General features: G+C 48.5%; 2 protein-coding genes across 2 annotated transcripts in view; one reads left to right on the top strand and one right to left on the bottom strand.

Moving 5' to 3' along the window:
* Positions 1 to 7,051: 7,051 nt before the first annotated feature.
* On the bottom strand, positions 7,052 to 9,690 carry LOC129846359 (basic salivary proline-rich protein 1-like). The gene is made up of 2 exons (XM_055914285.1): positions 9,685 to 9,690; positions 7,052 to 8,833 (listed from the first exon to the last, which is right to left on the bottom strand). Exons 1-2 carry the CDS (start codon positions 9,688 to 9,690, stop codon positions 7,052 to 7,054), a joined length of 1,788 nt encoding a protein of 595 aa, XP_055770260.1.
* Positions 9,422 to 16,574, top strand: part of gpr19 (G protein-coupled receptor 19) — a 31,560-nt gene continuing 24,407 nt past the window's right edge. The window contains exon 1 of the mRNA XM_055914284.1: positions 9,422 to 9,633. The gene's annotated coding sequence lies outside the window, so the exon portion shown is untranslated. The remainder of the gene's footprint in view (positions 9,634 to 16,574) is intronic.

The following is a 16,574-nucleotide window of genomic DNA, read 5'->3' as shown; positions in this document are numbered from 1 at the left end:
GACAGCATGTTATCATCACCTGGTAGAGGGAGAGACAGCATGTTATCACCTGGTAGAGGGAGAGACAGCATGTTATCACCACCTGGTAGAGGGAGAGACAGCATGTTATCACCTGGTAGAGGGAGAGACAGCATGTTATCATCACCTGGTAGAGGGAGAGACAGCATGTTATCATCACCTGATAGAGGGAGAGACAGCATGTTATCATCACCTGATAGAGGGAGAGACAGCATGTTATCATCACCTGATAGAGGGAGAGACAGCATGTTATCACCTGGTAGAGGGAGAGACAGCATGTTATCACCACCTGGTAGAGGGAGAGACAGCATGTTATCACCTGATAGAGGGAGAGACAGCATGTTATCATCACCTGATAGAGGGAGAGACAGCATGTTATCATCACCTGATAGAGGGAGAGACAGCATGTTATCATCACCTGATAGAGGGAGAGACAGCATGTTATCACCTGGTAGAGGGAGAGACAGCATGTTATCATCACCTGGTAGAGGGAGAGACAGCATGTTATCACCTGATAGAGGGAGAGACAGCATGTTATCACCACCTGGTAGAGGGAGAGACAGCATGTTATCACCTGGTAGAGGGAGAGACAGCATGTTATCATCACCTGGTAGAGGGAGAGACAGCATGTTATCACCTGGTAGAGGGAAAGACAGCATGTTATCACCACCTGATAGAGGGAGAGACAGCATGTTATCATCACCTGGTAGAGGGAGTGACAGCATGTTATCACCTGGTAGAGGGAGAGACAGCATGTTATCATCACCTGGTAGAGGGAGAGACAGCATGTTATCACCACCTGGTAGAGGGAGAGACAGCATGTTATCATCACCTGATAGAGGGAGAGACAGCATGTTATCATCACCTGATAGAGGGAGAGACAGCATGTTATCATCACCTGATAGAGGGAGAGACAGCATGTTATCATCACCTGGTAGAGGGAGAGACAGCATGTTATCATCACCTGATATAGGGAGAGACAGCATGTTATCACCTGATAGAGGGAGAGACAGCATGTTATCACCTGATAGAGGGAGAGACAGCATGTTATCACCTGATAGAGGGAGAGACAGCATGTTATCATCACCTGATAGAGGGAGAGACAGCATGTTATCACCTGATAGAGGGAGAGACAGCATGTTATCACCTGATAGAGGGAGAGACAGCATGTTATCACCTGATAGAGGGAGAGACAGCATGTTATCATCACCTGATAGAGGGAGAGACAGCATGTTATCATCACCTGGTAGAGGGAGAGACAGCATGTTATCACCACCTGGTAGAGGGAGAGACAGCATGTTATCACCTGATAGAGGGAGAGACAGCATGTTATCATCACCTGGTAGAGGGAGAGACAGCATGTTATCATCACCTGGTAGAGGGAGAGACAGCATGTTATCACCACCTGGTAGAGGGAGAGACAGCATGTTATCATCACCTGATAGAGGGAGAGACAGCATGTTATCATCACCTGATAGAGGGAGAGACAGCATGTTATCACCTGGTAGAGGGAGAGACAGCATGTTATCACCTGGTAGAGGGAGAGACAGCATGTTATCACCACCTGGTAGAGGGAGAGACAGCATGTTATCACCTGGTAGAGGGAGAGACAGCATGTTATCATCACCTGGTAGAGGGAGAGACAGCATGTTATCATCACCTGGTAGAGGGAGAGACAGCATGTTATCACCACCTGGTAGAGGGAGAGACAGCATGTTATCATCACCTGGTAGAGGGAGAGACAGCATGTTATCATCACCTGATAGAGGGAGAGACAGCATGTTATCACCTGGTAGAGGGAGAGACAGCATGTTATCATCACCTGATAGAGGGAGAGACAGCATGTTATCACCACCTGATAGAGGGAGAGACAGCATGTTATCATCACCTGATAGAGGGAGAGACAGCATGTTATCACCTGATAGAGGGAGAGACAGCATGTTATCATCACCTGGTAGAGGGAGAGACAGCATGTTATCACCTGGTAGAGGGAGAGACAGCATGTTATCACCTGATAGAGGGAGAGACAGCATGTTATCACCTGATAGAGGGAGAGACAGCATGTTATCATCACCTGGTAGAGGGAGAGACAGCATGTTATCATCACCTGGTAGAGGGAGAGACAGCATGTTATCATCACCTGGTAGAGGGAGAGACAGCATGTTATCATCACCTGATAGAGGGAGAGACAGCATGTTATCACCACCTGGTAGAGGGAGAGACAGCATGTTATCATCACCTGATAGAGGGAGAGACAGCATGTTATCACCACCTGATAGAGGGAGAGACAGCATGTTATCATCACCTGATAGAGGGAGAGACAGCATGTTATCATCACCTGATATAATGTGAATGGGGTGGGACACATCACCTATATAATGTGAATGTGGTGGGACACATCACCTATATAATGGGGTGGGACACATCACCTATATAATGTGAATGGGGTGGGACACATCACCTATATAATGTGAATGGGGTGGGACACATCACCTATATAATGTGAATGGGGTGGGACACATCACCTATATAATGGGATTGTGGTGGGACACATCACCTATATAATGTGAATGGGGTGGGACACATCACCTATATAATGGGATTGTGGTGGGACACATCACCTATATAATGTGGTGGGACACATCACCTATATAATGGGACTGGGGTGGGACACATCACCTATATAATGTGGTGGGACACATCACCTATATAATGGGGTGGGACACATCACCTATATAATGTGGTGGGACACATCACCTATATAATGGGACTGGGGTGGGACACATCACCTATATAATGTGAATGGGGTGGGACACATCACCTATATAATGTGGTGGGACACATCACCTATATAATGTGGTGGGACACATCACCTATATAATGTGATTGGGGTGGGACACATCACCTATATAATGTGGTGGGACACATCACCTATATAATGTGGTGGGACACATCACCTATATAATGTGGTGGGACACATCACCTATATAATGTGGTGGGACACATCACCTATATAATGTGATTGGGGTGGGACACATCACCTATATAATGGGACTGGGGTGGGACACATCACCTATATAATGGGATTGTGGTGGGACACATCACCTATATAATGGGGTGGGACACATCACCTATATAATGTGAATGGGGTGGGACACATCACCTATATAATGTGAATGGGGTGGGACACATCACCTATATAATGGGACTGGGGTGGGACACATCACCTATATAATGTGAATGGGGTGGGACACATCACCTATATAATGTGAATGGGGTGGGACACATCACCTATATAATGTGAATGGGGTGGGACACATCACCTATATAATGTGAATGGGGTGGGACACATCACCTATATAATGTGAATGGGGTGTAATGCAGCCTAAAAATTGAGCCAATCACTTGCTGTCGATCCGTCTGGATCAGAAACACTACCGTATCTGTCCAGTAGAGGGAGTAGTAGACTTTACATTAGTGGGAACATAGAGCTCAGGAGCCAATAGACTCCAGCCATGTTTTAATCTCCATGGAGACATGAAGGGCTGAGGCAGAGCTGCTGCTATGGCGACACTCAGTAGGGGAAACATTGAACCAGCGACTCTGAGACAGAGCTGCTGCTATGGCTCTGTTAGGACACTCAGTAGGGGAAACATTGAACCAGCGACTCTGAGACAGAGCTGCTGCTATGGCTCTGTTAGGACACTCAGTAGGGGAAACATTGAACCAGCGACTCTGAGACAAAGCTACTGCTATGGTTCTGTTAGGACACTCAGTAGGGAAACATTGAACCAGCGACTCTGAGGCCCCCGAGTGGCGCAGCGGTCAACGGCACTGCATCTCAGTGCAAGAGGCGTCACTACAGTCCCTGGTTCGATTCCAGGCTGTATCACATCCGGCCGTGATTGGGAGTCCCGTAGGGCTGCATACAGAAGTTGGCTCAGTGTCGTCCGGATTTGGCCCGGTGCAGGGACAAATAAGAATTTGTTCTTTAATTGACTTACCCAGTAAAATAAAGGTTACATTTTTTATTTTACAAATAAAATACAGAACTAGGACAGTAAGGTCCAGACCCCTTTGACGGAGCGAGGGAAGTGATGTCATGTAGGCTGATCATGTTTTCATTAACATATTGGTGTAGATCAACTCTGTAGCTGTCAGACAGATGGATCCACAACGAACATTCACCAGGCTACTTAAATGACTGCTTTTCATATCTGTTGACTCAGAGTAGAGGTATGGCCCTGACTGCTGTTGACTCAGAGTAGAGGTACGGCCCTGACTGCTGTTGACTCAGAGTAGAGGTATGACTCTGACTGCTGTTGACTCAGAGTAGAGGTATGGCCCTGACTGCTGTTGACTCAGAGTAGAGGTATGACTCTGACTGCTGTTGACTCAGAGTAGAGGTACGGCCCTGACTGCTGTTGACTCAGAGTAGAGGTATGGCCCTGACTGCTGTTGACTCAGAGTAGAGGTACGACTCTGACTGCTGTTGACTCAGAGTAGAGATATGGCTCTGACTGCTGTTGACTCAGAGTAGAGGTATGGCTCTGACTGCTGTTGACTCAGAGTAGAGGTATGGCTCTGACTGCTGTTGACTCAGAGTAGAGGTATGGCTCTGACTGCTGTTGACTCAGAGTAGAGGTACGGCCCTGACTGCTGTTGACTCAGAGTAGAGGTACGGCCCTGACTGCTGTTGACTCAGAGTAGAGGTATGGCCCTGACTGCTGTTGCCTCAGAGTAGAGGTATGGCTCTGACTGCTGTTGACTCAGAGTAGAGGTATGGCTCTGACTGCTGTTCACTCAGAGTAGACGTATGGCCCTGACTGCTGTTGACTCAGAGTAGAGGTATGGCTCTGACTGCTGTTGACTCAGAGTAGAGGTATGGCTCTGACTGCTGTTGACTCAGAGTAGAGGTATGGCCCTGACTGCTGTTGACTCAGAGAAGAGGTACGACTCTGACTGCTGTTGACTCAGAGTAGAGGTATGGCTCTGACTGCTGTTGACTCAGAGTAGAGGTATGGCCCTGACTGCTGTTGACTCAGAGTAGAGGTATGGCTCTGACTGCTATTGACTCAGAGTAGAGGTACGACTCTGACTGCTGTTGACTCAGAGTAGAGGTATGGCTCTGACTGCTGTTGACTCAGAGTAGAGGTATGGCTCTGACTGCTGTTGACTCAGAGTAGAGGTATGGCTCTGACTGCTGTTGACTCAGAGTAGAGGTATGGCTCTGACTGCTGTTGACTCAGAGTAGAGGTATGGCTCTGACTGCTGTTGACTCAGAGTAGAGGTATGGCTCTGACTGCTGTTGACTCAGAGTAGAGGTATGGCTCTGACTGCTGTTGACTCAGAGTAGAGGTATGGCTCTGACTGCTGTTGACTCAGAGTAGAGGTATGGCCCTGACTGCTGTTGACTCAGAGTAGAGGTATGGCTCTGACTGCTGTTGACTCAGAGTAGAGGTATGGCCCTGACTGCTGTTGACTCAGAGTAGAGGTACGACTCTGACTGCTGTTGACTCAGAGTAGAGGTACGGCCCTGACTGCTGTTGACTCAGAGTAGAGGTACGACTCTGACTGCTGTTGACTCAGAGTAGAGGTACGGCCCTGACTGCTGTTGACTCAGAGTAGAGGTATGGCTCTGACTGCTGTTAACTAAGAGTAGAGGTATGGCCCTGACTGCTGTTGACTCAGAGTAGAGGTATGGCCCTGACTGCTGTTGACTCAGAGTAGAGGTATGGCTCTGACTGCTGTTGACTCAGAGTAGAGGTATGGCCCTGACTGCTGTTGACTCAGAGTAGAGGTATGGCCCTGACTGCTGTTGACTCAGAGTAGAGGTACGGCTCTGACTGCTGTTGACTCAGAGTAGAGGTACGACTCTGACTGCTGTTGACTCAGAGTAGAGGTATGGCTCTGACTGCTGTTGACTCAGAGTAGAGGTATGGCTCTGACTGCTGTTCACTCAGAGTAGAGGTACGGCTCTGACTGCTGTTGACTCAGAGTAGAGGTACGACTCTGACTGCTGTTGACTCAGAGTAGAGGTACGGCCCTGACTGCTGTTGACTCAGAGTAGAGGTATGGCCCTGACTGCTGTTGACTCAGAGTAGAGGTATGGCCCTGACTGCTGTTGACTCAGAGTAGAGGTATGGCTCTGACTGCTGTTGACTCAGAGTAGAGGTACGGCCCTGACTGCTGTTGACTCAGAGTAGAGGTACGACTCTGACTGCTGTTGACTCAGAGTAGAGGTACGACTCTGACTGCTGTTGACTCAGAGTAGAGGTACGGCCCTGACTGCTGTTGACTCAGAGTAGAGGTACGGCTCTGACTGCTGTTGACTCAGAGTAGATGTATGGCTCTGACTGCTGTTGACTCAGAGTAGAGGTATGGCCCTGACTGCTGTTGACTCAGAGTAGAGGTACGGCCCTGACTGCTGTTGACTCAGAGTAGAGGTACGACTCTGACTGCTGTTGACTCAGAGTAGAGGTATGGCCCTGACTGCTGTTGACTCAGAGTAGAGGTATGGCTCTGACTGCTGTTGACTCAGAGTAGAGGTATGGCTCTGACTGCTGTTGACTCAGAGAAGAGGTATGGCTCTGACTGCTGTTGACTCAGAGTAGAGGTATGGCTCTGACTGCTGTTGACTCAGAGTAGAGGTATGGCCCTGACTGCTGTTGACTCAGAGTAGAGGTATGGCCCTGACTGCTGTTGACTCAGAGTAGAGGTATGACTCTGACTGCTGTTGACTCAGAGTAGAGGTACGACTCTGACTGCTGTTGACTCAGAGTAGAGGTATGGCTCTGACTGCTGTTGACTCAGAGTAGAGGTATGGCTGTGAGTCACATAATGAGTCTGACAGCCTTGAAACGATGGTCAGTTTTATGTGAATTGAATATATTCATAAATGCTGGAGTGGATCCATCACAGGCCAAAACCAGCTTGTTCTACGACCGCCCTGTGGCGCCCTCTACATTATCAACATGGTTGCCGACGAAACCGTTTTTTCATCCTCATGGAGATTGGAAACATTTATATCTGTTCAATTATTCTCACAGTTAAAGGACATGAACCAGATTGTCAGCATCAACACTGTATAGGCCTTTTGGGTAGGGCCCTGGTCTCTCCTTTTGGGTAGGGCCCTGGGGTCTCCTTTTGGGTAGGGACCTGGGGTCTCCTTTTGGGTAGGGCCCTGGTCTCTCCTTTTGGGTAGGGCCCTGGGGTCTCCTTTTGGGTAGGGCCCTGGGGTCTCCTTTTGGGTAGGGACCTGGGGTCTCCTTTTGGGTAGGGCCCTGGTCTCTCCTTTTGGGTAGGGCCCTGGGGTCTCCTTTTGGGTAGGGCCCTGGTCTCTCCTTTTGGGTAGGGCCCTGGGGTCTCCTTTTGGGTAGGGACCTGGGGTCTCCTTTTGGGTAGGGCCCTGGTCTCTCCTTTTGGGTAGGGCCCTGGGGTCTCCTTTTGGGTAGGGCCCTGGTCTCTCCTTTTGGGTAGGGCCCTGGGGTCTCCTTTTGGGTAGGGCCCTGGTCTCTCCTTTTGGGTAGGGCCCTGGGGTCTCCTTTTGGGTAGGGCCCTGGTCTCCTTTTGGGTAGGGCCCTGGGGACAGCTTTTTGGGTAGGGCCCTGGTCTCCTTTTGGGTAGGGCCCTGGGGACAGCCTTTTGGGTAGGGCCCTGGGGTCTCCTTTTGGTTAGGGCCCTGGTCTCCTTTTTGTGCATGGCCCTGGTCTCCTTTTTGGTAGGGCCCTGGTGTCTCCTTTTGGGTAGGGCCCTGGGGTCTCCTTTTGGGTAGGGCCCTGGTCTCCTTTTGGGTAGGGCCCTGGGGTCTCCTTTTGGGTAGGGCCCTGGTCTCCTTTTGGGTAGGGCCCTGGGGACAGCCTTTTGGGTAGGGCCCTGGTCTCCTTTTGGGTAGGGCCCTGGTCTCCTTTTGGGTAGGGCCCTGGGGTCTCCTTTTGGGTAGGACCCTGGTCTCCTTTTGGGTAGGGCCCTGGGGACAGCCTTTTGGGTAGGGCCCTGGTCTCTCCTTTTGGGTAGGGCCCTGGGGACAGCCTTTTGGGTAGGGCCCTGGTCTCTCCTTTTGGGTAGGGCCCTGGGGTCTCCTTTTGGGTAGGGCCCTGGTCTCCTTTTGGGTAGGGCCCTGGGGTCTCCTTTTGGGTAGGGCCCTGGTCTCCTTTTGGGTAGGGCCCTGGGGACAGCCTTTTGGGTAGGGCCCTGGGGACAGCCTTTTGGGTAGGGCCCTGGTCTCCTTTTGGGTAGGGCCCTGGGGACAGCTTTTTGGGTAGTGCCCTGGTCTCCTTTTGGGTAGGGCCCTGGGGTCTCCTTTTGGGTAGGGCCCTGGTCTCCTTTTGGGTAGGGCCCTGGTCTCCTTTTGGGTAGGGCCCTGGGGACAGCCTTTTGGGTAGGGCCCTGGTCTCCTTTTGGGTAGGGCCCTGGTCTCTTTTTGGGTAGGGCCCTGGTCTCCTTTTGGGTAGGGACCTGGGGTCTCCTTTTGGGTAGGGCCCTGGGGTCTCCTTTTGGGTAGGGCCCTGGTCTCCTTTTGGGTAGGGCCCTGGTCTCCTTTTGGGTAGGGCCCTGGGGTCTCCTTTTGGGTAGGGCCCTGGTCTCTCCTTTTGGGTAGGGCCCTGGTCTCCTTTTGGGTAGGGCCCTGGTCTCCTTTTGGGTAGGGCCCTGGGGTCTCCTTTTGGGTAGGGCCCTGGTCTCCTTTTGGGTAGGGCCCTGGTCTCCTTTTGGGTAGGGCCCTGGTCTCCTTTTGGGTAGGGCCCTGGTCTCCTTTTGGGCAGGGCCCTGGGGTCTCCTTTGGGTAGGGCCCTGGGGTCTCCTTCTGGGTAGGTCCCTGGTGGATGGAATTGGAGCAGGGTTCTTCCAAATCCTCTCCTCATCCCCTTTAGCTTCTCTGATTGGAAGAGACCTGACAGATGAAATGAATATGGTGAGAGATCATCATTAAGGTGGCCTTCACCTGGTCAATTCTGCCAGATCAGTAGTGAAGGAGAAGACATCATTATTTAGAGATTTGACAAAGATTAGTCCTAGTTTATTCTGGTGTTTGACAAAGATCCAGTGTTTTTCACAGATTAGTCCTAGTCTATTCTGCTGTTTGACAAAGATCCAGTGTTTTTCACAGATTAGTCCTAGTTTATTCTGCTGTTTGACAAAGATCCAGTGTTTTTCACAGATTAGTCCTAGTCTATTCTGCTGTTTGACAAAGATCCAGTGTTCTTCACAGATTAGTCCTAGTCTATTCTGCTGTTTGACAAAGATCCAGTGTTCTTCACAGATTAGTCCTAGTCTATTCTCCTGTTTCTAACCTTCTGTCTCTATTAGCCTAGTGGGCACGTGATCATCACACCATGTGACCGTCTCCATTGAGGGAAAAGGTATTGATTATATTATATTGCCCCCCCCCCCCCCCCCCCTCCTCTCCTCATCCGCGACATTTTGTCTCGGTTCCTAAGCAGATGCCGCAGTTGTCACGAAGAGGAGAAGGCTGTTATCGATAACGGTTGGAACCGCACCGAACAGAACGGGCATGATTCAGATGAAGGATCGGGGGCGATCTTCCCGAAGAACAATACCCGTTAGATTGACGTAATAATAAGGAGTTATTATGCGACCGTTATTGCCGTGAGACAGGTACGTGACTGATGATTATTTTGAACAGTTATCCGGGGTAGACCGTTTTACCTTCATCGCTAGCATCAGACCAAGCTGATAGTAATCAGTTCAATGAAGGATATTCAGAATCGGTTTATATTTTGCCTAAACGTTTGTCCTTGTTTACATGAATGTGTTCATAACATAATTATTTGTATTTATTTATTTCACCTTTATTTAACCAGGTAGGCTAGTTGAGAACAAGTTATCATTTACAAATGCGACCTGGCCAAGATAAAGCAAAGCAGCGCGACGCATACAACAACACAGAGTTACACATGGAATAAACAAACAGTCAATAATACAATAGAAAAAGTCTATATACAGTGTGAGCAAACGAGGTAGAATAAGAGAGGTAAGGCAATAAATAGGCCACGGTGGCGAAGTAATTACAATATAGCAATTAAACACTGGAATGGTCGGATGTACAGAAGATGAATGTTAAAGTAATGGGATGAGTTGAGTCCGTGTGTGTCGGTCTGAGCCAGACAGTGCGAGATGTAATAACTCAATATCATAGATGTTATTCAAATTCAACGGTCCATCAATAATATAAATCAATAATATAAATCAATAATATCATAGATGTTATTCAAATTCAACGGTCATCAATAATATAAATCAATAATATAAATCAATAATATAAATCAATAATATCACACAGGTGTCTGTCTGGTTGTTTGGAAAGGGCTTGCTGCTTGTTTTGTGTCTCTCTCTTTGTCATGTATTGTCCTGTTCGTCTATGGTTTTATCAGGTTGTATGTTGATTGGCTATTTTTCTGAAGCGTAATCTCATGAGACATGTTATCCTGTCCTGCTGTGTGGAGGCTGCTGCCAGGGAACAGCAGAACTCATGTAGTTCAGATTAACAATACATTTCAATCCACCTGCTGCTAATGGTGCTGTTGGTGGCATGGAGTAGATCAGTCATGATCTTCTGTCCATCTACCTGCTGCTAGTGGTGCTGTTGGTGGCATGGAGTAGATCAGTCATGATCCTCTGTCCATCTACCTGCTGCTAATAGTGCTGTTGGTGGTATGGAGTAGATCAGTCATGATACTCTGTCCATCTACCTGATGTTAGTGGTGCTGTTGGTGGCATGGAGTAGATCAGTCATGATACTCTGTCCATCTACCTGCTGCTAGTGGTGCTGTTGGTGGTATGGAGTAGATCAGTCATAATCCTCTGTCCATCTACCTGCTGCTAATGGTGCTGTTGGTGGCATGGAGTAGATCAGTCATCTAATATGATACTCTGTCCATCTACCTGCTGCTAGTGGTGCTGTTGGTGGCATGGAGTAGATCAGTCATGATCCTCTGTCCATCTACCTGCTGCTAATGGTGCTGTTGGTGGCATGGAGTAGATCACTGGTCTGTCATGATGTTGTGGTGTTGTTGACACTGGTCTGTCACGGTGTTGTTGACACTGGTCTGTCATGGTGTTGTTGACACTGGTCTGTCATGGTGTTGTTGACACTGGTCTGTCATGGTGTTGTTGACACTGGTCTGTCATGGTGTTGTTGACACTGGTCTGTCATGGTGTTGTGTTGTTGACACTGGTCTGTCACGGTGTTGTTGACACTGGTCTGTCACGGTGTTGTTGACACTGGTCTGTCATGGTGTTGTTGACACTGGTCTGTCATGGTGTTGTGTTGTTGACACTGGTCTGTCATGGTGGTGTGGTGTTGACACTGGTCTGTCATGGTGTTGTTGACACTGGTCTGTCATGGTGTTGTTGACACTGGTCTGTCATGGTGTTGTGGTGTTGACACTGGTCTGTCATGGTGTTGTGTTGTTGACACTGGTCTGTCATGGTGTTGTTGACACTGGTCTGTCATGGTGTTGTTGACACTGGTCTGTCATGGTGTTGTGTTGTTGACACTGGTCTGTCATGGTGTTGTTGACACTGGTCTGTCATGGTGTTTTTGACACTGGTCTGTCATGGTGTTGTTGACACTGGTCTGTCATGGTGTTGTTGACACTGGTCTGTCATGGTGTTGTTGACACTGGTCTGTCATGGTGTTGTGTTGTTGACACTGGTCTGTCACGGTGTTGTTGACACTGGTCTGTCATGGTGTTGTTGACACTGGTCTGTCATGGTGTTGTTGACACTGGTCTGTCATGGTGGTGTGGTGTTGACACTGGTCTGTCATGGTGGTGTGGTGTTGACACTGGTCTGTCATGGTGGTGTGTTGTTGACACTGGTCTGTCATGGTGTTGTTGACACTGGTCTGTCATGGTGTTGTTGACACTGGTCTGTCATGGTGTTGTTGACACTGGTCTGTCATGGTGTTGTTGACACTGGTCTGTCATGGTGTTGTTGTTGACACTGGTCTGTCATGGTGTTGTTGACACTGGTCTGTCATGGTGTTGTTGACACTGGTCTGTCATGGTGTTGTTGTTGACACTGGTCTGTCATGGTGGTGTTGACACTGGTCTGTCATGGTGTTGTGTTGTTGACACTGGTCTGTCATGGTGTTGTTGACACTGGTCTGTCACGGTGTTGTTGACACTGGTCTGTCATGGTGTTGTTGACACTGGTCTGTCATGGTGTTGTTGACACTGGTCTGTCATGGTGTTGTGGTGTTCACACTGGTCTGTCATGGTGTTGTTGACACTGGTCTGTCATGGAGTTGTGGTGTTCACACTGGTCTGTCATGGTGTTGTTGACACTGGTCTGTCATGGAGTTGTTGACACTGGTCTGTCATGGTGTTGTTGACACTGGTCTGTCACGGTGTTGTGTTGTTGACACTGGTCTGTCATGGTGTTGTTGACACTGGTCTGTCATGGTGTTGTTGACACTGGTCTGTCATGGTGTTGTTGACACTGGTCTGTCATGGTGTTGTGTTGTTGACACTGGTCTGTCATGGTGTTGTGTTGTTGACACTGGTCTGTCACGGTGTTGTTGACACTGGTCTGTCATGTTGTTGTTGACACTGGTCTGTCATGGTGTTGTTGACACTGGTCTGTCACGGTGTTGTTGACACTGGTCTGTCATGGTGTTGTGTTGTTGACACTGGTCTGTCATGGTGTTGTTGACACTGGTCTGTCACGGTGTTGTTGACACTGGTCTGTCATGGTGTTGTTGACACTGGTCTGTCATGGTGTTGTTGACACTGGTCTGTCATGGTGTTGTTGACACTGGTCTGTCACGGTGTTGTTGACACTGGTCTGTCACGGTGTTGTTGACACTGGTCTGTCACGGTGTTGTGTTGTTGACACTGGTCTGTCATGGTGTTGTTGACACTGGTCTGTCATGGTGATGTTGACACTGGTCTGTCATGGTGTTGTTGACACTGGTCTGTCATGGTGGTGTTGACACTGGTCTGTCATGGTGTTGTTGACACTGGTCTGTCATGGTGATGTTGACACTGGTCTGTCATGGTGTTGTTGACACTGGTCTGTCATGGTGTTGTTGACACTGGTCTGTCATGGTGTTGTGTTGTTGACACTGGTCTGTCATGGTGTTGTTGACACTGGTCTGTCATGGTGTTGTGTTGTTGACACTGGTCTGTCATGGTGATGTTGACACTGGTCTGTCATGGTGTTGTTGACACTGGTCTGTCATGGTGTTGTTGACACTGGTCTGTCATGGTATTGTGTTGTTGACACTGGTCTGTCATGGTGTTGTTGACACTGGTCTGTCATGGTGTTGTGTTGTTGACACTGGTCTGTCATGGTGTTGTTGACACTGGTCTGTCATGGTGTTGTTGACACTGGTCTGTCATGGTGTTGTTGACACTGGTCTGTCACGGTGTTGTTGACACTGGTCTGTTATGGTGTGGTGTTGTTGACACTGGTCTGTTATGGTGATGTTGACACTGGTCTGTCATGGTGTTGTTGACACTGGTCTGTCATTGTGTTGTTGACACTGGTCTGTCATGGTGTTGTTGACACTGGTCTGTCATGGTGTTGTTGACACTGGTCTGTCACGGTGTTGTTGACACTGGTCTGTCACGGTGTTGTGTTGTTGACACTGGTCTGTCATGGTGATGTTGACACTGGTCTGTCATGGTGTTGTTGACACTGGTCTGTCATGGTGTTGTTGACACTGGTCTGTCACGGTGTTGTGTTGTTGACACTGGTCTGTCATGGTGATGTTGACACTGGTCTGTCATGGTGTTGTTGACACTGGTCTGTCATGGTGTTGTTGTCACAGTGTTGCTCTCTCTCCAGCAACACTGTAAACTGTATATCTTTCAGCAGGAACACTGTAAACTGTATATCTTTCAGCAGGAACACTGTAAACTGTATATCTTTCAGCAGGAACACTGTAAACTGTATATCTTTCAGCAGGAACACTGTAAACTGTATATCTTTCAGCAGGAACACTGTAAACTGTATATCTTTCAGCAGGAACACTGTAAACTGTATATCTTTCAGCAGGAACACTGTAAACTGTATATCTTTCAGCAGGAACACTGTAAACTGTATATCTTTCAGCAGGAACACTGTAAACTGTATATCTTTCAGCAGGAACACTGTAAACTGTATATCTTTCAGCAGGAACACTGTAAACTGTATATCTTTCAGCAGGAACACTGTAAACTGTATATCTTTCAGCAGGAACACTGTAAACTGTATATCTTTCAGCAGGAACACTGTAAACTGTATATCTTTCAGCAGGAACACTGTAAACTGTATATCTTTCAGCAGGAACACTGTAAACTGTATATCTTTCAGCAGGAACACTGTAAACTGTATATCTTTCAGCAGGAACACTGTAAACTGTATATCTTTCAGCAGGAACACTGTAAACTGTATATCTTTCAGCAGGAACACTGTAAACTGTATATCTTTCAGCAGGAACACTGTAAACTGTATATCTTTCAGCAGGAACACTGTAAACTGTATATCTTTCAGCAGGAACACTGTAAACTGTATATCTTTCAGCAGGAACACTGTAAACTGTATATCTTTCAGCAGCAGCAGCTGGCTTGTTGAGGTTCAGGCTTGTCTCTCATCAGGCTGTGTGTGTGGATGCCAGGGCTGAGTCAGGCGATGGTTGCTAAGGGAATAGAGGGTATGAAGGTAGAGAGAGAAGAGAGCCACTACAGTAAACATGAGATGTGTGATAAGCACAAAGCTGCTGCTGTTCCCAGGATCTGGGCTGGATATAATCTACCTCAACCTCAACACATAAACCTGTCCCCTGGATCTGGGCTGGATATAATCTACCTCAACCTCAACACATAAACCTGTCCCCTGGGTCTGGGCTGGATATAATCTACCTCAACCTCAACACATAAACCTGTCCCCTGGGTCTGGGCTGGATATAATCTACCTCAACCTCAACACATAAACCTGTCCCCTGGGTCTGGGCTGGATATAATCTACCTCAACACATAAACCTGTCCCCTGGATCTGGGCTGGATATAATCTACCTCAACACATAAACCTGTCCCCTGGGTCTGGGCTGGATATAATCTACCTCAACCTCAACACATAAACCTGTCCCCTGGGTCTGGGCTGGATATAACCTACCTCAACACATAAACCTGTCCCCTGGGTCTGGGCTGGATATAATCTACCTCAACCTCAACACATAAACCTGTCCCCTGGGTCTGGGCTGGATATAACTTACCTCAACCTCAACACATAAACCTGTCCCCTGGGTCTGGGCTGGATATAACTTACCTCAACCTCAACACATAAACCTGTCCCCTGGGTCTGGGCTGGATATAACTTACCTCAACCTCAACACATAAACCTGTCCCCTGGATCTGGGCTGGATATAACTTACCTCAACCTCAACACATAAACCTGTCCCCTGGATCTGGGCTGGCTATAACCTACCTCAACCTCAACACATAAACCTGTCCCCTGGGTCTGGGCTGGATATAATCTACCTCAACCTCAACACATAAACCTGTTCCCAGGATCTGGGCTGGCTATAACCTACCTCAACCTCAACACATAAACCTGTCCCCTGGGTCTGGGCTGGATATAATCTACCTCAACCTCAACACATAAACCTGTTCCCTGGATCTGGGCTGGATATAATCTACCTCAACCTCAACACATAAACCTGTCCCCTGGGTCTGGGCTGGATATAATCTACCTCAACCTCAACACATAAACCTGTCCCCTGGGCTGGATATAACCTACCTCAACCTCAACACATAAACCTGTCCCCTCCTCAACCCCGTGTTGGAACTATACCTCAGCCTCCACACATAATCCCCTCTCCTAGAGTACCTCAGCCTCCACACATAATCCCCTCTCCTAGAGTACCTCAGCCTCCACACATAATCCCCTCTCCTAGAGTACCTCAGCCTCCACACATAATCCCCTCCCCTAGAGTACCTCAGCCTCCACACATAATCCCCTCTCCTAGAGTACCTCAGCCTCCACACATAATCCCCTCCCCTAGAGTACCTCAGCCTCCACACATAATCCCCTCTCCTAGAGTACCTCAGCCTCCACACATAATCCCCTCTCCTAGAGTACCTCAGCCTCCACACATAATCCCCTCCCCTAGAGTACCTCAGCCTCCACACATAATCCCCTCCCCTAGAGTACCTCAGCCTCCACACATAATCCCCTCTCCTAGAGTACCTCAGCCTCCACACATAATCCCCTCTCCTAGAGTACCTCAGCCTCCACACATAATCCCCTCTCCTAGAGTACCTCAGCCTCCACAGAACCTTAATGATTATCCCCAGAGAGACTCAGGACCCCATAGACTCCTGCTGATTGCCTCTGTGTGCCCTGCTGTCCCCTGGTGGCTCAGCGTTGTCCCTCGGAGTGACTAATGAATAGGTTTGTCTCTTCAGCAGTCGCTGCTCCTCAGGGCAGGTAGTTGATATTCCACTGAGACTATATACACCATTAACAGGAGATAGTTGATATTCTACTGAGACTATATACACCATTAACAGGAGATAGTTGATATTTGATTGACTGTCCGACTCAGATCT

Source organism: Salvelinus fontinalis, unplaced genomic scaffold (genome assembly GCF_029448725.1).
Source record: "Salvelinus fontinalis isolate EN_2023a unplaced genomic scaffold, ASM2944872v1 scaffold_0502, whole genome shotgun sequence".
Classification (NCBI taxonomy): Eukaryota; Metazoa; Chordata; class Actinopteri; order Salmoniformes; family Salmonidae; genus Salvelinus; species Salvelinus fontinalis.
Note: the sequence above shows the minus strand (reverse complement) of the source record. Positions and strands in the feature narration are given on the sequence as shown.